The following is a 26,436-nucleotide window of genomic DNA, read 5'->3' as shown; positions in this document are numbered from 1 at the left end:
CTATACAGCAGAGCGACATCCACTTGCCCACCTTTTTATTTTTACGTTTTATTTTTTTTTTTTTTTGTTATAATAAAATAATATTGAAAGGTGAAATCTAATCTCCCGATTTGCCATCAATAACGACGATCGATTTTAATTTTCGTGTTCAAACCGTCGGTAATTTAACATTGACTACGCGTCACATTGAAATTGGAAATTGGAAATCAACAAATCTTTGTTTTTAACTTTTATGCAATTGAAAAATTACGGAAGAATATGACGAACGTCTTTACTATTTTTTTTTCGTTTTAATAACATTTTGAAATATATTTCTCGTGAGATCAAAAAAACCGGAAATTAAATAAAATATTATTTTATAAGTATTGCCACTAATACTTATTATACTATTATAGATACGAGAAGAAAATATAATATAATCATAAGTTTAATTAATAGTTCACAGTTAAGCTTTTTTTGATTCGATTATTCTAATACAATATAATAATGATATACAGAACATAATAAACTTACCATCCAAGTCGTAAACTTTAAACAGAAATCGAATTTTGTCGTCTGGCGTTTGTCCTGCAAATTGGTGCATTGCATCAAGGAACTCGTGTAACGATATTGACCCAGAGTTATCTTTGTCAAATATTTGGAATACACGTTCTGTGAAGAATGGCTAAAATTGTTTTCAACTAATTAGATTTCTCAATTGTAAAAAATATTTTTTTTAAACTTACATAAGTACATTTATTTTATATCATAGCTGGTATATTATATTAAATAAATCATAAAATTACAATTTTAAAGGCATGGTCAGCTGCCTAATAACTTAACTTTGTAAATATCAATCATAGTTCGGTAGGTATTATTTATAGAGTGTGGCAGTATATAGTTTTAATGCATAGTTTGCAGTTTTACATTAATATTCAATTTTTCGAGTCAGTAAAATTATACACTGTGGTGTATTTATATTTGCTCAACTTCAAGGCGTTTGCGATAATGCCGCTCTATGTTACAATCATATAATTCCTTATAATATAAAAATCACTGCCACGCAAATCACAGAGTTGAAATAATATAATAGTATAACGGCTCGGATTACAAATAATAATCATAATATGGACCATTGGTACCTACTATAATATGTATGGACAAATATTTTGATGTTAAAGTTGAAGGTGGTTAAACATTTGACGCTCCGGGCAGAGTCTATAACCGTGGTTCTATATCTATAAGTACGAATATTAAAAAAAATATACGCCCATGATTATATGTTTACTTAATATTTGTGTATGGAATAAAATTAGATGCACCAAATTCACATCGCTATGGAATATATTAAACGAGTAGAACACCTCATACTTAATAGTAGGTATACAGCTGATGAAGTAGTTGTAGCATTATAGACAACTAGAATAATAATAAATCAAAACGTGTAACACTCAAAAATAGTAATATTATAATGTATGGGAGGGACTTTTCGTTTTTTTCCGACGGTTTCCGTTACCCGCGGCTTTCAGTTATACCGAGATGATGACATTCTTCAGTAGCATGCTCAAATTTATTTAAAGGAGCTGGGAGGATATGCATTTGTGCACACTATTCTCAGACCACGTTGTATTATAGGTTATAGCGGTAAATAATATATAGGTAGTTTCATTGTTTCATCGTACATTTTATATGACGAAAATAAGGGGGAGGGATATGCATAGATAGTAATATAAGAATAATGGATTGGCCACTAGAATTTATAACGTGAGAATGAACATTTTGATATTTTGAAATTTCGAAGGTTCTCATAAATTATATAATATAAAATTAATACTTACTTGCTGGGGTGAGAGCACCATAAAAGCAGTATAAAAACAGTCTCACACTCATCTACATTCCGGACCACCACCCCTTACTTTGTTATTATAGGAATGGCCTATTCATTCTGATATTGTTTATGAGGATATGTCACCCCCTCCCGTGATCATGCCCCCTCCCCCTAGTTTCTTATACATTATGATCTATTACAGTGGTCATAAACTCTTTTAACTCATGACCCACTGTTTTCGTAAACAAAATATGATCACGACCTATGTCAGCCGCTTGTCGGTCATGTAAGAAGAAAAGACTTTAGCTGCTAGTTTTGCGTATTTTCCCGTACATAGGTGTTGTGCTCAAAACATTTCCAAAGAAGTTTCAATAAACATTTTTTATGTTTAGGATCACAACAAGTAAGCTCAATTAATTGATTTTCTATGTCAGTAGACAATTTAACTGTCATTATATCTACTGTAAATGGTTGTTCAATACATTCATAACTTATTAGAATTATAATTTAAAATTTTATGATCTTAATATTTTTTATTTTCATAAAAGAAGACCTACCTACGCGACCCAAAATTGAGTCGGGACCTAATGGTTGAAGATCACTGATCTATTATAATTATTGTATTATAATTATTTATAGTTACCGTTATTCCGTAAAAATAATAATATAATCGAAAGATTAGCTTGAACTTACGTTTTTAGTGATTAAAATTTTGTTGAAATCGTCCCGTTTGATTTCCATTTCATCCCCGACAGTTTGTCTAAATAACTGTTCCAGCCACATCAGGTTCTCGCTGTCAAATCCCGATTTCACTCTAAACAGTAACACGTCAGTGGTTAATCGAATGCGTTTATAAACAAAACATCAAAACAGAAAATAAAATATAAACTGTGTTTACAAAAATAATTTACAAAAATACGAATTCATAAAATAATCATGAATTCGCATTTTTTCCCCTAATGTGTTTTTTATCACAGTCGTCTTATACTCTTATATATTATAACAATTATTATTGAAGTAAAAGTTATTACCTGCAAGAGTATGTAATTGTAGTTATCAAATCCATTGCTTGTGATGGCGTGATGATTCCGTCCGAATCCTTGTCAATAAGTCGAAATACTTTTTCGACGATCTAATTTGGAAAAATAAACAATAACGATAATGAATAAAAATTAACTCGCACCACTACTCTAATGTCTACATTTTTTTTTTAATGAGTTACGAATTAATGCAATAAAAGTTATTACTACAGTGAACACATTGGTTATATTATTAATTGTTATTAATCATTCCAACGAATTGTACCTATGCCATTTCACTATACGCACTGTTGTGGGACTGTACCGCATTGATACTGTCACAATAATAATATGAACACAACTGATTATAATAATAATGATAATAATAATAATAATAGTAATACTGTTAACAGTCGCGATAATGTTTAATAATAAACTCGGATAATGGATATTTCCAGCGATCAGCGTTCACATGACGTAGGTGGTCGACATGTAAATAGAATTTTTTTGCAAGCTCGTATTATAATGTGCCAATATTATTATAATTATTATTATTTGTATCAATTATTATTTCATCGGCTGTAAAATGTATTTGTGCCAATAATGTGTGTCGTTTTAATGAAACGAAAAAACAAAATATTATAGAAGATCTATTTCTCAGGGTTATAAAAAAATCACCAAGCATACGAATTCAAACAGTTTTGTGTAGGTATTTAAAAGAAAGTCACAATAATTTTTTACAACTAAATTATATTCTTTCTCTGCTGTATTATTATTAATATTATTGTACGGATTCTCAGTTTATCTTCAGTATTATACAATATACATACTTTATATTTTATGGCTTATACCCACACACGGTTTGTATGGAATAAAAATATATTATTATACGGTACTTATCATAATAAATCATACCTAATTCATAAGCATTTAATATTAATAAAATTAACGACGTAAATAAAATAATTTTATGATACTGTATATAATGACTAATGAACCTTCTAAGTACAATTTATAATAATTATTACGACTGTAATAATTATTATAGTCGTACGTTTCTGTGCCATATCGTACAAATTATTTTGGGTAGAATTAAAGATGATGTAATATTATTTACCTGTGACATTGATTAAAACGAACATGTCGAAAAGTATAGAGTTTCAAACACAATAGGGGACATTATATTCCATACAAGTCCAGACAAACCTAAATTTGACTTAATATCAGACAAATTAAAAAACCAAAATCCATAATGACTATAATTTTTTTTGTTCCACAAACACGACAAAACGTATTTTGACAGAACACAACTAGGCAGGTAAGATGATGTTGTCATCATTAGCCGCTCATTGCTCACTGAACACTTAACGACGTACCTATACAGTTCTTTTTAAACATAGTACTTATCTACCGATTACGTAATTTTTACCGTTTTACTGCCAGGAGGAGCGGATCATTATTTTTCGCCCGGAAACGTATCCGGTTCGCGGCGATTAATGTAAAAATAATACGTTTTAAATATAATGACGTACGTATAATAGATGTTGTATTTTTCTACACAAAATCTCAGATAGGCACGTCTCATGTGGTCCTTGCGTGTTAACAGCGCCCACCTAGGTTTAGGATTTCTAACTTTGACTATTATACGCAGTTTCAGCTATTTAACGGTTTAATAATATTCGATTCGATTACATTATCTTCGACTAATGTTCTCACTAATCTCTAATTATCATATCAAAATAAAATTACGACCAAACACTCATGACTGGCCCGTATTTTGAGCGGCCCACCGAGATTTTCCCGGTAGCTGGACGGCTCAATCCAGGCCTGTAGTGTTACCCACATTATGTTTTTCCCTTTTATTTCTGTTACGTGAAAATATATGAATACAGAATAACATCATATCATAATATTATCCTTTCCTCTTCAACCGGGTAATATATATATATTATAGTCCAGGGCTTCAAATCGATTGATACTGAGAAAAATCATTAAAAATCATCTAAGACATCAAAAGTGATATAAAAATAAAATATTTCTTTTATTTATGTTTAAAATGTATATTGAAATCGATAATTTGTAATAGTAAATACAAATTGTTTTATAACATACAAATCGATTTAAAAATTTTAAAATAAATCCCACAATAGTCGATAGATCTATATATCGTTGTTCGTACCTATGTTGGTAATAACAACTAATAAATAACTAATGTTTCATTTACTCAGGCACGATTACGACGACAAGTAACTTGTAATTAGAAATCAAAAATGTAAAATTATGTTCAAAATCAGAAAAAACAAACATCGATAAGTGAAATTGGAACTAAAATCAAAACTTTTCAATTTGATTTCAAGCCTTGTTATATAATATTTCTTTTTCACCTGCCTTCCCTCCCCCTCGCCATCACCGCCACACTTAAATGATGTATATACAAAATATATTAAATTATATTAAACGTTAACATATGGATAGTTATTACGTATATAGGCATGTCGAACGCTTTGAGAACTTAACAAAAACGCGTTCACACGGATATCGCGATCATAAACCCGCAAGAAAACTATACTTGAATGAATTTGAAAGTTAATACGCACCAACCACCGGGCGTATAAAAACACAATAATATTTTCAAGGACGTCATCATCGTCGTGGAGTCAAATATTTTTGGGGATTAAAAATCACAACGAGTTTCTTATTTAGGCATTCAATTTTTTTTATTTATTAATCAATACTCTTATAATAATATACTTAATATAAAAATTAATTTTTGAATGCAAGAGAAAATAACGTTAAATAATATATCATTGAATTCGATTTGATGTGATAAACTGCAATAAAAACTTTTTTTTCTGAAAGTATTTTGGTTTCACAATCATTTTCCAATAATATATGTTAACATCGTCTATGTGAAATACGTATTAATTGTCTGTAGGTACCTACGCACTTTGGATGTACCTATACCGTATGGATGTGCGATTGTGCAGTGAAATAGAAAAATAACAATATCCGTGACAGTTGGAAAGACATTCTGTCCCCGACAATACCATCTACAAAAACAAATTTAACGTACTTTTGTGGTAGAAAAAAAAACATTTTTGTAGTGTCAATATTATTATGCCCATTGAACTGTCGTGTAATAATAATTGTGTGTAGGTACCTACAAATGATATTTATTTTACTAGATATCATCATTATCGCGTGTGTGGGGGATACTATTTTTACACAAAATCATAATTATTATTTTCTTTGGCGGCAACAACCTACTGGTAAAATGTAAAAAATGATTTTAAAAAAAACATCATCGTCCACCCCCCCCCCCCACCGTTAATCATCGGTACCTATAATATATCTAATGTCAGTTATAAACCGCTTCCGGATCAGCACGCACACTTCGTTCGATACATATTAACGCATCACGCCAATATAATATTAGACATTTTGTCACGAGCACCACCGGACTAGCCTTAAAAACCCGCAAAACGGAAATTTTTTTACGACCGCGTCTAATGCGTCCGAACGATCTAATCGCCGATTCCCGGCGAAATATATTATTATACGAGGTAAGTCCCCGAACAACAATTGATATTTGCATAATACTTTGTGCAAATTACAATGAATACGTAGTATATATAGTAAGTTGTACAACTGCAACGGCAGCGGCGTCAGTATATTAATGTACCTACCTATTATTATCATCATCATCATCGCGATACCAGCTTTATGCCTTACCGGCTAAATTATGTATAGTGCCGCGAACAATTATTATTATTATTATTATTGTTGTTGTTGTTGTTTATTAAACGAGTGGTTATTGCGAGATAAATAAAAAAAAATTGTTACGTACTTACGTGCGCTTCGACTCGCTGCCCATAGGTTAGGCATATACCTACTTATACGTATAAATGTATAATATTATTATGTCTGTACGATAAATCGTGCGATTTGTAATGAAAGTCGTTCACCGCACACGAAAAACGCGGTATCAAAACCGAAATGATATATATTAAATTATAACGTTTCGGCCGCGCGAATAATAATCATACGAGATAATAATAATATTATTATTATAATACCTATCGTATCCGAGATACACCGTGTTATTATATTAAAATCGCATAGACGCGACTAGAGCTGTTGTATTACTTAGGGTGCTGAAATTTCACTCATAATAATATCATATTATGTACAGTACGCAGTCGTACACTACACTGCACACCCGCGGCGGCTACCAAACGCCTTCTTAACACCTACCTACCCATACATTATATTATTATTATTTAATACGTCATCCGTTTTTAACTCGTAAGACACGGCACACAGATTTCGTGTTTTTTTTCTTTTTTTTTACCGCTCGGGTCAAACGATATTATTATTATCATTTTTTTTTTTTTACACGAGCCAGACAGATCATGTCATTTGGTCGTATAATTATCATCATCATCATCATCGCAGCAACACAGCTGTTTTACGTAGACATGTTTTCGAGAAGGCCCTACAACATCAACACTATCTATATAGGTATTATAATATACCTGCACGACGTGGTGTTGCGTCTGCACAAAGTTAATTTTCTTTTTCTCTAAGCCATTTCCATATTATGTACCTATATAACATGTGTATGGTTTCAGAATCGCCGTTCGATGTCGTCGTATGTCGTCGTTCTGGTAAGTATAATATAATAATAATAACACACAAGGCCGGACATTAACGAGTTAAAAAGTTAAGTTATTTTTAACAAGGTTACATATTATAACGAATTACATTTTTTTTTGTTAAAGATGCTATTCTAACTCGACGAATTATTTATTTTTTCCAAACAATGTTGTTAGTTACTACCTAATCAGTGTTAATTGATTTTATTCTCGCAGTAAGTTAATCTTTTTTTCTCACATAAATCACATGGATTTGAATTCGTTTTGTTTTGTACAAAGTATGATATTTTTGATAAAAATAATCGAATAAATATAATAATTCAATCTAATACAGATATTCTCCTTATAATGTTATGGTATGTATTAGAGTTACTAAATTGTATACTTTCGAAATATAATTAAACTATTATTTCTGGGTGTAAATAGGGATCAAAATAACATAGGTATTCAAATTGCAATAGAAAATTATAAATAATCTTGTCCAAAGACATATAAATTAAAAATTTCATAACGAAGTAACTAATCAAAAATTAATCTAAATAATTATTAACTTCAGTTATTAAGGTTAGGTTCATCATCCACCTGCTCATTCCGTTATTTTTTTCTGTCAATTCTTCTTCTTCTTCTTCTTCGTCTTCTAGGCTTTTACAGGCCTTTAAGATCCATCGCTGCAACAACATAATGTCTCCATATATCTCTATTTTCGCACTATCTTCTGCGTTCCTTACATTCAGAAGTTTTAATTCTTCCTGTATTATATCTATCCGTCTTGGTTTTGTTCGTCCTCTAGGTCTCTTAGTGCTGGATTAGTGGATTCTGTCAATAACTCCTATAATATATTATGTATCTATATATGTTTACCACAAATGTTTCTGTTTTTGGTGCATTATAGTATAATATACTTTCATTTAATCTGCTTATTGTGCATTAGCATAGATTGTATAAATATTTAGCTTAAAAATAATTTCATTAACTTATTTTAAACTAAGTTGAGTCACTTTTTTTTCTACACTTAACTTTTAAAAGTATAACTATAGTAAATAGTTACAAAAATTAAAAGTAACTCGGCGAGTTGAGAAAATCAGATTTTCTTGCCCAGTCTCGACAATAATAATTTTACGATGTTATAATAATATTATATAATATGGCACTATTATGTTCATATGATTAACAAAACATCGTCGGCGCAGGGCTTAGTATCGACGTTATCGGTGACGACTACCGTCGGACGACTCGAGCCGATACGTTTCAGTGGCGGCGGCAATTTAAGTAGCATGCAACTATATAATACGACCACAACGACCACGGTCGGCGGCATAATCTCATCGTTCGAAAATGGTTCGTCGTCGCTGGGCAGAGGGGTGATGGTAGTGGCGATCCACTGGTCCGGAAGTGGCAGTGGCGTCGACGAAGAAGTACCGTACGGGTTCTTGCGGACTCTGCAGGCCCGCTACGAGCAACCCGTGTACGCGGTCGATCTGGACCGTCTGCTGTCCGACGGCCGTCCGCGCGACACTGACGGCGGAGACGGCGCGCTCCCCGAGCCCTGCCGACGTCCCGTCGACCGCGGTCTGGGGTCCCTGTTACCGCTGCGGTCCCGGTACGTGGTCCTGTTCCGCGGTATCGCGCCGCCGGCCTGGGACCCGGACCCGTTCGTCGAACTGGCCCAACTCAACTACACGTTTTGGGACGTGGACGTGTACTACCTGATCGTCGTCGACAACGGTTTCGACCCTGCCATCCGACAGATGGTGTACGGCTTGTGGCGCGACCTCTCCATTTACAAGTAGGTGTGCGATCGCGGTTCGACTGGCATATTATATTTTTAATCGAAGCGCAGCGTAGTTATAACTGCAGCGGTGGCTGCAAGTACGTATTACAGTTATATCGTTGGTTCCCAGCATTATTAGTTTCCTGGTTGATCACAGGGAACATTCGAATCGGTTCCGATGAGCTTTCATAATGATAATTATATACAACCGTGTTAAATTAACTTTCAAATTAATATGCTATTATATACTCAACCAACAATTTTCTCCCCGTTTTACACAGACTTGGGACTGTCTAAAATACCATGGTATGATCAAAAGTGTTTTCATTGTCAGTTTATATACATTATAATATACGCTACGCGGCTACGGATTAATTGTCAACCATAATTATAATAAATCAATAATATGGTACCATAATAAGTGAGTTTATTACAATAAAGAATATTAAAAAAAAAAAAAAAATGTGGTATGAATTTACAACATACCTAGATTTTTGACGAATATTGCAAGTTCAAAAATTGGTAGTCGTTCAATTTTTTTATATTGTCACCAATCGACTTTTCCTTTTTTCCAACCTATTGACTATCATAGATAATATAATAATAATATAATATTTTATAAACGCTCCCGGACATTGTATAACCTAATAAAATATCGTAAGAATACCGATTTGTACATAATATGGGAACCAATTCACACAGAGTCGTATACCTTATAATATTATGATAAGTAATTTTCGTCGGGAACTAATTTGCACACATTATTCGCCTCGGGAACCTGCAATTCCGTATTACTCGCATTATATCGTCGTATAATATTATAATCATGTTCGGACGAATTGATTATTATTTGACCGGCGCGGCGACGCGCCAGAAGTTTGTTAGGTAGGTAGGTATATAGTTATCAGGTATGTACATTGTACACGCGCGTATTACATATTATTATTATACTTACCCATACAATATCCCGGGGTGGGTGGACGCACGCGTATATTAGTCTCGTCGCCGGGGACTTAATTGATGAGTTCATGGGAGGTTTGTCGAAACGCCATAATACGTTATATAGTGTACGTAGGTACCTATATACCGCCCGACGACGACCGATGGTGGGCCGGTGCGAACGTAGGTATATAATATATACATTATGTGTGTAATATTATGGTACAAGTATACTGCAGCATAGGCACGAGGGAAATTAATGACGCGAACGTATTACTACTATTATAGTATACCTATCTGTGTATAATGTTAGATGGTATTATTATGTATATAGTAAAAGAGAAAACCGGAATATTAAATATTATTATCGTCGTTTCGGAACGGGCGCGAAACGAGGATATGATTATTATAATGCCCGGCGCGACGACAAACCGAATACTGCACAGTAATGATAATATAAATATGCCTAGATAGGGCCGACTTTAGGTTTTTCGTCACCGCCCCGGGCCAACGTTATTAAAGCCCTTATTTGCAAAAGTTAATTTTTAGGGTGGATCAGCAGGGTTCGTTTGCAATTTGCCACGCCGCCCATAAATTGGTGCCGCCTTAGGCTCAGCTGCCTATTTTGCTACCGCGTCAGACCTGAACCTAGGTACTATACACGGTATTCCACGGCAGTATTAGAATTATTGGTTCCCATTTAGCCGACGCGGTTCCCATTTGAAAAAAGGTATACCTGTTTTATTAAGGTGAGCCGAATTGGTTTAAATGTATGACGATCCCACTATTCCCACTACTGGTCGAGTTGCCTCTAACTTTTTAATCACGCACAATAATTCCTTTTTTGACTTTCGGGCTTAAGACTTTCAACTTAAAAATATAAATAAGGTATGGTTAAAAATGTTCCTTAACGATCGTTAAAGTGGAATACGTAAACCAGTCAAAAACTTAAATGGAATTTGCTACCTCTAACTGTAACGTGCTGTAGCACATTTTTTTACACCACCTAATTTATATTTTGTATAAATAATGAAATTATAATATATGAATATTATATGGTTTCATATTGTGAAAAATTGCTTGAAAACTCAAACTATTTGAACCAAACAGAAACGGAAACCAATATTCGACTCGTCTTGATAAAAAAAATAAATACCTTTTTCGAACGGGAACCGATTCAATACATGTGGGGTAGGGGCTCGGGAACCAATTCGGTACCAGCCCGGTATAATATTATACAGTTAAACCCAAGGCGCAGGAAGCGCAGCCGCAAGAGTATTATATTATGAATTAATATAATATTATGAAACGAGCTGCACGACAATAATATGCGACGGGTACCTCGGATGCTTAGGTAGGTGTATACTGTATAGATAGGTTATAGCTGGTAGGTCGGTATATACCCATGCGCGGCGTTTGTAGGTATCATACCTCATTATTATACCTACTTCCTTTTACCCATCCGGTGAAAACGCCACGACGGAACGCCGTTTTGCGGTAGATGCGCTATAAATTAAATTCCTTAACGATGTGGCGTATAAGACGCTCTCGCGGTATATTATGCGCTCATGGCACCAGTTCGTGAGTAATGTGTTCCGCAACGTACACACGTAGGACGTCTATAACGTGCCTGTTTTTTTCTTCTTTCGTCTTAGCAGTTTATCCCGCTCGGTCGTACTATGTCGTCGTCGTCACGTCCAATGAAAAATGTATTGTAACATAGTTTATATAATATTTAAATAAATGATAATTATATTTTCGACATCTGCAATGCTCAAATCGTTGGGGGTGCCGTGGAGGTACAGAATTAAAAAAAAAATTATTATTATTATTATTATTATGCGTATATCCCTTATTATCATTACGATATAATGATATAATATTACAATCGGAATAAGATGTTTAAAATATATTCGAGTAAACACATTTGTTCGACACGTCTTATGCATACCCTTTTACCCTTTCCAATCGTTTGCCACATCTGCAGGGGATATTCTGAAGGGATAAGAATTTAGAATTCGTCGACGTTATTCTTTTAATGTCCGAAAACACAAACGTACGTTTTAGTCGTATGTGCCGTTGAAATCGTATTTACGGGTTTTCTGTTTCTATATATAGGTACCTACGACAAATTATTATTTTATTGTTTGAGTCGATTCTGTTTGAAAATAATAGGGAGGTTGACTGGTTGTCGTCAGAATATGTCACAGTATTATTCCGAGTCGAGCCATTGAGCTGGTTATTGAGTATAGGAAATTATCCAATAAGGGCATTGTATAATAATATAATGGCAATCTGACAAAGAATAATTTAAGAAAACGACAACTTTAATATATTTTCGTTTTCTATATGTCTGTTCTCGTAAAATAGACTGAATACTACATAATATATATTTCGTCATGGCAAACTCAGTTGGTTTTACTAAAGGAACTTATGGAATTTTTCCGGATTTGGTTCTTAAAAATAAAAATTTCGATTTTGCGATTCTTAAAATGTTAAAAAACAGAACGTTCCGGTTCCCTTGACGGCGATGTAGTTTCAATCTCTGAAGCTGACCTAATCCGACGTGTAGACACCGCTGCGACTTAAATTTAATCACAATATTATACAACACTCGGACGTGAAAATTCGAGATTCGTGATCTTTATATTTTATTAATTTAATTAATATTATGCGCTATTTTATACGCCTGTGACCATATAATAATAGTAATAATAATAATACTATCATTGATTGAGCGCATACCTAATTAATCTTCCCTCCCCTCACCCAGGATAATCGTGGTGACGCCAACCGTGATCAAAATCCTCGATCCGTTCGTCCGCAACGCGGTCGAGGGCCGGTTCTTGAACGTACCACCGCGGTCGCTGAAACGGGTACCCGGTATACTCCATTCGCGGATCGGTAACCTGCGGCGATTCCCGCTGCGGTTCGTCATCAACAATCGGATGCCCACGGTGATCGCGACGACGGGCGGCACGTACGTCGGCCAGGACGGCACGTTCGCCACGGTGCTGGCCGCCAAAATGAACGCCACGCCGGTTTACATTTCCGAGCCGTCCGCCAACGGAAAGATCCATTACGGGTACAGGCGGAGGGCCGGCCGGGCGTACGGCACGTTCGCCGGTGTGATCGGCGGCCAGGCCGACGTCTCGGTCAACGGACACTTTCTGAAAGACTACAACTGTTACTTGGCCGAGCTCACCAGACACGTAAGTCCGACGACGATTATCGTTATTGTTAATAACTATTATTATACGGGGCGATTCTCCCAGCAACCCCTCTTTTTTCTTCAACAAAATGCAGACACATTCAATACACTATAAGATGGCATAATATTTTCAAGTCCTTCCGAGATTTATTGTACTATTCAAGGAGTGTCCTGTGGCGACAAAACTTCTGTTTTTCGAATGAGAATCCCCCCCCTACCTTTGATAGATTAAAATACCAATTAGTGATATTTTCAAATCGTCGCATAGCTTACCAGCCCATCATCTACCTTAGTACACAACCATAGTTAAAAAGGTAACTAAATACAATGCGTTCGAATATTGATAATAACTCGAAAACATTTTTTTTTTTAAATGTATCCTCTCTACATAATATTTACAGTATAGAAAGGGGCTCTCAAAACAGAAATTTATATCTACTGCACCGGACAATCTTTATAAGTAGTACAAACAACCTTGAAAATTTGAAAATACGACCTTTAAGTATATTTATATATTCCAAAAATCAGATTTTGATTAACTGTGCATTATTGAAAAAAAAAGAGGATGTGCACGTTTGGTGAATCATCCTGTATACTTGGTGTATAGGGTACCTCCTATCTAATATTGGGTATTCCTTAAAAAAAAAAAACAATAATAATAATATCGTAGGTCGATAGGTCACCCGAGAAAATTATACATATACATAATAATATGTCGTTTCTCGCACGCATATTATATCTACTACTGCAGCCGGTGCTCGAGGGCGTCGTGTAGAAATCACCGTGAAACTGAAATCATAATTTATGACTAACTAAAATGTCTAAAAACGAGTTAATCTTTTTTTTTTCAAATTTCAAACATAACGAGTACGAATGCTAGCATTAATGTAAGTACACGATATTATTATTATTATTGTAGCAATGTTGTTTTCAATGGTTTTCCGTTGGAATAATATTAATATGAAAACATTGACACGTACAGAGAGTAAAAACTGCATGATAATAATATTATAATTTACTGCCACCATAGTTGGATTCAATAATAACAATACTATATAGGTTTATAGTGTGTATACCTACTGCAGTGCCTGTATTATATTGTGTGCCTACACATACAGACACGATATATTATTATGAAACTGTTTTATAGTAAATAATATAATATAATTACCGCGTGCATATGTTCCCGATAAACGAATTGTGTTTTTCTGTATTATATGCAGTTATGCGAGTGTGTGTCATGTATATATTATTATTGTTGCATTGCAAGACGTATATAATATAACGAACGAAATATGTAATATCGCTTAATTTGCATATATATATATATATATATTATAATAATGTATAATCAATGGTAATACGTATTGCGTGTGGTTCGAACACACATTGACAACTATAATAGTACTTACTTATACCTGCTACCTATATAGGTATCTACACTATATTGCCCATATTCGTAACAGCTATTATAATATTATATATAATAATAATATTATCGTGTGGTCCGTATATTGTTGTGACTTTCTAATGCTAATAGTGGTACATATAGTATTATAATAATATACATTATTATACACTATTATTATTATTATTATTATTTTGGTTTTCACTGGATTTTCACCGATCGCGGTCGGACCCTCGATTCGACAGATAACCAGCGACAAGGTGTGTTTGCTCGCGCCCAAGGCCGGCGTCATCCCGCCGATGATGACCGTGTTGATGAGCTTCCAGAGAGAAGTGTGGATGATGACTGCCATCACGTGCGTACTGGTTACCGCCATATACTTCGCGGCCGCGGCGTTGGACACTCACAGGCCCGGACCAACGGGATCCGACTTGGGGCTGGAGATATACAGGATGTTCATCGGCGCACCGACCAACCGAGTTTTCGCTCTATCCTGTCGCAGGATATTGACTTCGTTCTGTCTGTTTTTTACCCTTGTCATCTTGAACGCTTTCCAGGTAACTATAATATGAGTACGTAGGTATATTATACCGCGGTATACTACCGACCACGGTTACGCGCGCGCGCATAATATATTACAGTGACTGTAGTTGGCGTATTATTATGTTAAATAGGGCTCACTGGTGACGTTCTTGAACACTCCGATGCACTATCCCGATGTCAATACGTTCACCGACCTGAAACAGTCGGACTTGCCGATTCGGACGTCCAGCATCAGCTTCAAGGAAATACTCACCGGAGACCCAAACTTGAAGTCTCTAGCCTACCGAGTCGAGAAGTGGGAAAAAGAAGTAGACATACATAATTCTGACGGCAAGTTCGCCGGGTTCGAGCGCGTTAACGTCTTCAATTTGGAACATTTCAAAGATGTTCTGTTCATCGCCAACCGGAACAACACTCGCGTACTGCACACAATGAACGAGTGTCTGATATCGTACTTTATATCATACGTAGTTCATAGGTACCTATTTCAGTGGTAAAATACTATAAATTATAATATATATATTGTGTAGGAACGACATTTTTTCCATGAAACTTTACGAAATATGCGCGAGCAATGTTCACTCGTTTTTGAAATTTTTCTTTTTAGGAATTCGCCGTATAAAAGAAGAATAAATATCTTGCTGTCGTGGATCGATCAGGCTGGACTGGTACTCAAGTGGAACGGTGACGTTTCCAAGTACATATTTAATAAATACAAGCCAATCAATCCCAAAGATTACGATACTTCGAAAGTTTTTTCTGTCAGAGATCTCGAAATAGCATTCATTGTATTATCATTCGGAATTATCTTGAGCATTACTGTATTTATCATTGAAATGATGATTAAGTACAAAGCACAGAAAATGCACACACCACACCCTCCTCATTTTCCATTCTTACATTAATACACTGCCATTAATCAACGTATAATATTATGAATTAATACTTTCTACTTTAATACATAATAATATTTAAAAGTATTTTTCATTTCGTTTTAACTATTATTGTCGATATAAAAAACTATTACTATATAGTACAGTTTATAGAAGCACTTTTTGAGCTAAAATTAATAGAATATTTACGCGTACAGATCAAAATATATGTGTATTTGAATAGTCTTCTTATTTCTATGGATTTTTTTTAATAACATGTAATTAATTCTGAATAGTTTCTTGAATAAATTAATTAAAAATTTAAAAATGTAAAAAAAAAAATGTATATTAATGTATACGTGTGTTAAACATATGTATATTTTATAATTTTATCTAATAAAATCTAGTAAAAGTGAAGTTATTTGGTATGTTAAAAAATTAAAAAAATTATTTTCCCATAATAGTGTTTAATTATGTCTAAAAAACAAAACGACAAGAATGATTCAATTCTGGACAAAAAATAGAAAATAAACTAATTTTACGAATAAATTTTAAACAATTACTGTACAAATTCTGCCTTTCCTTTTTCATATAATCTGCTGGGCATATTTTTAATTGGTCAAGAAATATTGCCCGCGGCTCTCAAATAGTAGTTTGGTAAGAAATCAAGTGTTTAACGTGAATGGGTGCAAACAAAAATCTAAAAATAATTGCTTTTGTAGGTTATATGAATGATGAAACATACTTATTTACATTATGATGTGATTCGTTAGTCTTGTGATATTACATAATTGTCCCTATTATTAAGTATACATACATAAAAATAGCTTCAAGTTCGAATCTTGATGGTCGTTTAGCAAATATGTAGGTACAAGTTAGTGCCGTCCGTCAGTACAGCGGTCAAAACAATGTCTTAAATTAATAATATTATATCATAATTTAATGCTCATTTATATTATATTTTATTGATTTCATAATAAAAACAGTAAACTCAATACCATCGCCATTGATCAGATTCAAATTTCCGATGAAAACAGTTTGGTTATTACCTAATTATTTTTTTGACGGTTACACCAACATCGGTAATAATAATTTGTGCGTATGATTATTTTACCATTGCAAAAACAAATCATCGAAAAATCTATTTGGAAACGAGAACTGCACCAACGCATAATTCAATGGTCATTAGTTACTCTTATTATTAATTTATATGCGTAGGTATCTGGTATACCTATATAGGTACGTGTGTAACATTACCCAATTATTATTTTTTTAAATTCAATTTAACATCGCTTTTATTTATTATACACCATCGTCTTAGCGCGTATATCAAACTTTCATCGAACAATAATTAAAATTGTCCATACAAACAATGCGTTTAACAGAATATGTTTACATTAATTCCGTATATTGTGTACACTGCCTATATCATATTATTATTAATATTATTATATTAGCTATATAAGGCGCTGTTTATCCACTGAATATAATAATATAATATTACTTTGGTGTTTTGTTACTCTCCAATTTCGTACCGTTGAAAGCCCCCGAGTAAAACGCCTTTCTACGATAAACACTACAATAATACATAATGTAATAATATAATATGTGTACCTATATTAAATCGGGTCCCGTGCCGTAATCCATTATTTTCATTTCGATTCGCGTTTACAAGCGGCGTGGCACAGGTCGCAAACGCGGTCGTCTATAAAGATCATAAATAATCAAACTCGTTGGATTGTCGCGGCGAACATATAATATTATTATAGGTAGGTTAGGTACCTATACGTACTCAACTCACCACACGTATTATATGCGTATAATATGTGTATGTGTCTACCTTTATTCGTATTGTATATAAATATGTGTGTGTGAAGAAAAAAATCTTAACTCGTGGTAGTTACGTCTTTATCTTTGCCGGTCGATCGTTGCAATAAATTTCCGTGCCGGGCGCGAGCAGCACGCGACGCAGTTTCTCAAAAGCGCACAAGCGTTTTCACGCGCGCCGCGATAGTAATAATAATAATAATAATTATATAGTAAACCTGATCGTACTTACACGACCGTTCCTTATCAACAAACCATGTGCAGAACAATGCATGCGCTGCACGAAAATCCTGCTGCACCCAGAGCAGTAGATATTATATTGTAGTAAAATCGAATAAAAAACGCATATTTTGATGTTATTATCGTCTTTGCAATAAAATAATATTATATCATGTGTCCACAGAAACAGCACTATAACTACTACTATAACTCGTAGGTTACTTATCCCACCCAGAAGTCAATACGACACAGTGGCGTAGACGTGATTTCTGAAAGGGGGATAAAAAAAAGAAAACGACATTGCTAAATGTGGAGGGGAAAATTGGAAAATTCCCCACCCTCTCAAAACTTTTTACATAATTTGAGTTGATTCAAAATTATCAAAATCCAATAGCTCGATAGATCATAATATGATAAAATATTTCATTATAGTACTTATTACATAATATAAGCAAAAACAAAAAATAATAAAAATCCAATGGGGGGATGTGACCCCCACGTCCTCCTTGTCTATGCGACTGATACGACGGTACCCAATATGCCTACATATTTTTGAATTATGTCTGCAGCGGTCTCATTATATGAGACGAAACTATTGGATCATAAATTGTTATGACACAATTTTTAATTCTTGTATTTCGCGCATGCACAACAACTTCACTTTTTCTGTGTATGCTTCTCGTACTTACACGATTGTGCCTTATATCAGCAAACCATGCGCAGAACAATACGTGCGATTCACGAACGTCTTCCTGCACCCAGAGCTAAATGAGCACGTATATTATAATATAGTAAATGCGAATAAAAACGCATATTTCGATGAATAAAATAATATTATTATACCGTGCGTACACAACACGGCTATAGATAGTGTGGTTGCCCATCGACCCATGATTCCCATACTTGAAAAATGTCTACCGAAATGAATCTATATAAACGGTATTAAAGTTAAATTTAATAATTGGAGATTTAAGGACTAGCGCTTATATAACATAGTGACTGCCAGTGCACCACAATTTACATTTGAAAGATAACTGAATTTTAAGTCACTATAATAAATAAGCGATGGTGTGGTTGTTTAATACTGATCATGGAAATTCATTTCGGTAGACACTTTTCTAGATTCGTTGGGCAACCATAATATCTTTAATCGTGGTACAAAACAACAGAGTACACACTCTATAACTTGGTCACTTATATCATATACTCAGTAAGTACCCTATACCTACTTAGTTTTTAATTCTGTTTACGGAACTTACAGTACAGAATTTTCTTCTTCTTTCGCTTTACGGATCTTCAAGAGCCTTTGCGGCTGTTATAAAATTCCTCAAAGACAGAAAGTCTCGGACGTATTCTTCCCAATTTGTCACACCTAGTTGTTTCATGTCATATGAGACTGAACTATTGGATCATAAATTGCTATAACTTACAATTTTTTTAACTCTTGTATATCGCGCATGCACGACAACTCGATTTTTCTGTGGGTTTACGCGGCCACTCGGTATATACAAGACGATTTAAATAAACCGTTACTGCTGCAGCTGCAGTTATTGAGATCGTATCGGTATTTCATTTCGCGAAAACTATTATTATAATATAATTTATTATTATTATTTATACTTTTATGTATAAAATTAATCCGTAATTTTTTTCCATAACGTCACAATTTGAATAATCTGTTGTAAATCCGCAGGCATGGTTTTTTAATGCGGCCTTAATGTTACACATATTATGATATACGATTTCAAATTGACCGATTAAATTTCTTATATTATATTATATACCTATAGGTTGTTAAGCTTATTCAGCAAAGTAACGATCGGAGGAAAATATTAAGTAGTTATATACACCAGCAATGTCCGATATTATACATAATTATCATCCATGATGTGACTTAATCTCGTAAATTATAATATTATATAGCGAACGTAAAAATATATAGAACTGGATAATTTTTTTATACGGTTTTATTTTTTATCGATAAGTCGTGGTGAAATTGGTCTTGGGTGATGGGTGGGCGGAGGAGGAGAAGACAATTATTATATTAAATACACATTAATTATAGCGACACGAATATGCTTTATGCGATTTTTATATGATAATGATTTACATAAAATGATGATTTATTTAAATTAAAAATGCGTATAAGATGTATTTTAGTCATATTTTTGAAAAAAAAAAATAATAATATCTTTAAAATATAAACATTTTAAACTTAATAATGTATACTCGGTGAATAATTTTTGAATAAATAAAAGACATGTCCACCCGTGTGTCTTATAACAAGGGTCGGTCGATGGTTTAATACTTAAATAATAATTGACGAGTCGTCATTAATAATAATCGCGTTTTGCTCAGTAACAAGGTATATGTAAAGAAAAGTAGGTATGTATAATAAATTATGGCAAAACGTCGGTTAGGAAAAAATCAATTTGCACTTAACACGAAATATGATTAAAAAAATCTACAACATTAAAAATAATCATTTCGCCTCCAGAATATATTGATAGACGTTCGTATAAATAAAAACTACTTGGTTTTCGAACTTATCGTGTTTGGCGTTTTACTCTGTTAACTATTAAGTGTAATGTTTATGACAATATTATTATTATCTGAGAAACACGATAGTGATTAATTCTGATTTAGTCTGATCGATTCACATTGCCGGCGTATAATACCTATGGCTCTCTCCCTCGTACCTATACATATACGATCTTAATGGGTGGGTATTTAAAATTTATTACGATCGTATCGTATAAAATTCATATTATAATACGATTATTTTGTTTTAGATTATTATTTTTTTTTTTTTTTCGTTACTCGTTTAAACCTTGACGTAACACACTATACACAAAACACATACATAATATTTGACCCAATTGTTTTTTTATTTTAATTTTTAATTACTCGTAATAATAATAATATTCATGATATCAAACGCACGCGGGCGGCGGCGGCATATTATACTCAGTCGTATGACGTGTATGGTCGCACGCCCCGCCGTACAGTGCAGCTGCAGCAGTAGTTGTACGCGCATAACTTATTTGCAAGACCGAATGTCATGTCCTGCAGAATGGGTGGGCCCTAATAACGAGAATAATAATAAAAAAAAAAAATGTATATAAAAAACCCATCGGCCGTATGGCACACGGCCGGACAACCGCGATACGATCGTGTACGACAATGTCGTTTTTCGTGCTCGACACCGCCGTTCCGACACACGACAATTATATATTGGCATGTGTCCGAAGTCACGGTCACTATCAATTTTCTTATCGAACAATATCTTACAAACGTATTATATAGGTATATGAGGTACCTATAGGTATATATTATAATAGTACATATACCTACATATATAAATATATTACGCATATATACGACAGTGTTGTACACGCGGTTCGCCAGTCTAATACTGTGTGTGTGCGCGTGTATATACATAAATAATCTATCAATATCAATCATAACAATAATAATATTTAAATACAAAAACAAAAAAATACTTTTACTTTTTGAGCAATAACATAGCATAGGTATACATTATAATGTATATTGTATATGCGCGTTGTTAAATAATTAAAATTTATGATTTATGCGCACTTAACAAAATATTTTAATATTGTGTACGTACAAAGAAGGATACAGATACTAAAATAATAATAATATTATATTATATTATCTACTCGTTTCTTGCCCCTCGACGAGAGAGAAATACACGAGATACGACGGATACGATTTGTTCACGTAATTTTTTTTGAAACCCTAAGGAGGTTTTTGTCCAAATACACTATATATCACAACCACGGTTACCTAGTAGGCAACCACTAGATAACCGTGGTCACAACGTATTATAAATGTTGATCGAATCGACTGACATGTTCTACTAAACAAGCTTAATCTTAAAATCCCAAGTCTTAGTTCTCGAGGTGTCTTCCTCTTTCATATCCCCTTTTGTTCTGTGAATTATTTGCGAAACAGTTTTATATATCACGAATGATGAGATTAGCGAACGATGATCCGTCGTTTCTATTGGGGTACTAGACCAGTTCCTATTTATTTAATATTAATTATCACTATATTTTTGTTTTTATAACTTAACAGTATTGAGATTACAGTAAATCTTAAATTTACAGCTTTATCTAAACTTGTATTGGGCTCGTCCCGTTTCATAATAAAAATAAATAATAATATATTGCATCCTATGTACACGTCGTTGGATATTATTGTGGATAACAAGCAATGAGTGATAATGTAATATACTATGTACGTTTAAATTGTATAATATTACTGTTGCATGTATATTTTTTTAGTTCTGGGAAGGGTACGTACATAATACAAGCCCCCAACACTTCTCTCTCCACTTACGACCTAAACGTTATTGGATATTGTGTATTACTGGATAATATGAAGTAAAAGTATTCATTCATATTTAACCTATAAAACATTGAATTAATTAATTTCATTATTAGCCGGATCGTAAGATTTTTTTCAATACAATATTATTATGTAATATATTTTTTATTATTATTTGCTGTACTACGGTCAATAAGGGACAGTCACAGTTGTTGTTTATAATATAATATATTAATATTTAATATTTTAATGTAACTATAGAGTTTCGGTGAAAGCTCGTTCTGATCAACAATACAATATAATAACGTATAATAATATACGCAGTACCTATATTATAATTATTATGTACAATAATGTCTTATGCATATTTTACGATTAAAATTGTTTTAAATTTTACATGCAGGTAATAATTATATATTTATTAGTAAAAGACTTTTAAAATATTATCTAAAATTCTATTTTCGATTATTGATTATCGTTTAAGACTGTTTAACTAAATTATGTAGTTTTTTTTAGTCTCATAAAACTATCTACTCGTATTATAGTCGTATCGTTATGATTGTTACCAATAATAATTGCAGCATAGGTGGCACTCGGCGTTAATTAAGGGGGAGGAAAAAATTAATCATTATGTACTGACCCATTTAAAATTACAAGTTTTCCCATTCAATATATTTTTTCTGGGGGGTAACTGCCCCCTCGTGACCCCCCCTAAATAACGCCTAAGAATAACTGTAATCAGATTTTTATATTCGAAATAATAAGTAGGTACCATGAAATTTTTTCCAAAAATTACATGAGCATGAATTTAATTACCTGTTGGAAACTTGTATTGTCACATAGTAATTTAAAGACAAAAAAAAACACTACGTCAACCTTATTAATTGCTTTGTGATTTATGTAATTGCATTGTACTTACGCCTTTCGCTTGAAATATCTGATAAAATTTTTGTAAGCTTATAGGTTGATCACCACAGAGCACATAAGCCACACTTTCTAACTGTTCTGCTAAATCTCCTTGTTTTTCTTCCCTGTTGAAAAAATTATAAATTTAGATAAAATAATTCAGTGTACCAGTTACTGGTATAGTGGTATGTAATAATATATTATAGCTTATATATTATTATAACGTTAGAACATCAGGAAGAATATTATACTCCGGAGTCATTATACATAATATAAAAACTTTTAGTTTTATTGGGTTTCTGTTTTTACAGAAATTTAATTGTACCTATCAAAAATTGTTCAGAGGTTTAAATTATAAAATGATCAAAATCGAAATCTACAGCCCAATAAGTAAAGTCAGTGTATGTATAGTTATGTTATTATTACAATGCATACCTACTATTTTATTTATGAATTATTATACTGGCTAGGTAGGTACGTAAAAAAATCATACTTAGATGGAGGCAAGTCAAACTGATTAAAGGCGTACGATACCTATGTAATAAACTAATAATAATCATATTACAAGTGCATCATTGTTTTATCATGGCTAAAAATAAATTTGATTATATTGATAATTTTTTCAAACGTATTATAGAGTACGCGTCCATTAATTTTGCAGTACATCAATAATTATTATTGTTTTACAATTTAATGGCGGAGGTTATAATATTATATTTCAAATGTCTACGAGTTAGCATGATAGTAAATGTAAAATAATCTGTCACCGAATCATATCATTAGATCTAATTTCTCGTATTACGACATACTATTTTTGTATACGCACAGGATTGTGATGTGCAGGTAAAGCGTATAACAAGCCACAACTATATAACTATATTTATAAATCATACAAAACCTAAAGGAATAACGTGACGAGGCTGATGCAGATTAGACTACGCACGTCTTTTTTTTTATAAATTATATGATTTCTATCGTTTTCGTAGCAGCAGAGATTCCGGACTTATCATATATTATTATAATAACCGGTCGAGTTGGGCAATATTCCTAAAAATCGGCATAATAATAAATAATAATAATAATAATTGTCACGTACACCTAATATTATTATGATTATAAACGCGACACGCATGCGTGTTTGTGGGAAACGCGCGGAGGACCGGCCGTTTCTCAATAAGGAGCGCCGGCGTGACCACTGTAGCGTATTTATATTATTATATACCTATACAACAGTCGATTGCCACACTGCACCGGTGTGGAAGTTAACTGTGCACACCACACACACACACCCGGGCGCAAGTTTCCGACTCGACCTGCAGATCAGAAGCGGGATAAGGCGTGCTCTCGTAGTTTTTTTAGTTTTTTATTTTATTTTCTCCTTAAATCCAAAACAAAAGAAACCTGTTCTGACGCGATCCGCACCGTGCCGTAAGTCCGAGGTGTCATATTATTATTGTTGTTTACGGACTATCTCGTGTTAATGATACGCGTGCACCAGGCCGATGAGGAGAATATTATATAGTGTTGTCCGGCACGCCATTTAAAAGTATATAATATAGGCACGATAGGCATGTTATTAAAATAAATCTCGAGGATAAGACAAACCGGTAAAATTTAGGTGTTTATTATAATAATATATAATATACTATACGGATCTCGACGCAAATCTGTGTCAATTATCGTAACCATTTTAGACTATATATAGGCATAATACTGTAGGTACCAGCTATATTATATTATACGCACTAATACGTCAAAATAATATATTACTATTATATTATATATATATATGAACAGTCCTTCAAATTCAGTTCGTTTAAAATTCTAAAAAATTTAACGTTTCATAGGTACATATACATATAAATATATAATATATCGGTTATTAGGCACCCGGGTACAATGTATTTTGAAAATTTACAGATTTTTAAATATTAAGTATAGGTATATGACGTTATACGTAGCGTTATCGTGCGCAGTTATTAAATGATTATTGCTTATTTTGCGTATCGAATTCGCTGACTCACGCGGGGCTATGCGTATTAAACATACATTGCCGTTGGGACCGTAGGAGATGATTTATAAGGTTTTTATTATTGGTTACAACGAGTTCTCGCGCTTCGGATAAATTCGTAAAACCGAATCCTACATAATATAATACGAGTGTTATTTTTTTTCGCTTTCTACTCAACGCACCTTTTCCCGAAGTCCGGCTACTGAATATTATATCAACTGCAGATTAATGAGCACATTGCGGAAACCACTGGACAGTGATCAATATAAACCACCAACCGGTTCGACCCACGGCACAGCCAGTCGTATTGGAAATCATCGTGATAACGACTAATTAGGGCGAATAATAATTAAAAGATAAACATATACATATACCTATATAATACAATATTTTAATATGGTTTGAGATTAAACGCGTGTACATTAAATTTGTCCGACCGACCACCGCCCGCTCGATCAAGCGTAGGTATATACATTATAATATTATAGGCACTGCTGTTAAATGACTTGTGCAGTTTTGCAGCTGCAGTCTCGGAAATATCGTATTATTTTATAGTTGGCGCACGTAACTTGAAACTTCTCAAAGCCGTCGGTTCGACACAATAGGTACTATATATATCATAAAAGATACTATACTATTAAAAAAATATATAATAAAATAAAACGTTTAAATGTCTATATTGGGCAATTGCAATGGAGACTTAAATGCCCGGAGCAAAAAAAAATGGACAATATTAATTCTTCACCCGAAACAGTTATTATTATTTCGTACAAAATCATATTTCATTGTTAAGTAGAATCGAATACTATAGGTACTTGTGTACTATGCGTATGTTTAATAATTTGTGTTTTTAAATCACGTCCTGCATACAAACTCATACATACATAATTATGTC

General features: G+C 33.4%; 2 protein-coding genes across 3 annotated transcripts in view; one reads left to right on the top strand and one right to left on the bottom strand.

Moving 5' to 3' along the window:
• Nucleotides 1-26,436, bottom strand: part of LOC100165694 (NADPH oxidase 5) — a 93,503-nt gene that overhangs the window by 9,178 nt on the left and 57,889 nt on the right. For both annotated transcript variants that reach the window (XM_003242833.4, XM_008182401.3), the window contains exons 4-7: nt 23,544-23,655; nt 2,839-2,939; nt 2,501-2,621; nt 514-664 (exon numbers count right to left, since the gene is read on the bottom strand). In XM_003242833.4, the coding sequence (XP_003242881.1) occupies nt 514-664; nt 2,501-2,621; nt 2,839-2,939; nt 23,544-23,655 (485 nt within the window). The remainder of the gene's footprint in view (nt 1-513; nt 665-2,500; nt 2,622-2,838; nt 2,940-23,543; nt 23,656-26,436) is intronic.
• LOC115034078 lies at nt 5,633-18,653 on the top strand. The gene is made up of 5 exons (XM_029489601.1): nt 5,633-7,493; nt 8,672-13,403; nt 15,056-15,367; nt 15,485-15,831; nt 15,961-18,653. The coding sequence occupies exons 2-5, from the start codon at nt 13,140-13,142 to the stop codon at nt 16,256-16,258; spliced, it is 1,221 nt and encodes a 406-aa protein (XP_029345461.1). The 5' UTR covers nt 5,633-7,493; nt 8,672-13,139; the 3' UTR covers nt 16,259-18,653.

Source organism: Acyrthosiphon pisum, chromosome A2 (genome assembly GCF_005508785.2).
Source record: "Acyrthosiphon pisum isolate AL4f chromosome A2, pea_aphid_22Mar2018_4r6ur, whole genome shotgun sequence".
NCBI lineage: Eukaryota > Metazoa > Arthropoda > Insecta > Hemiptera > Aphididae > Acyrthosiphon > Acyrthosiphon pisum.
Note: the sequence above shows the minus strand (reverse complement) of the source record. Positions and strands in the feature narration are given on the sequence as shown.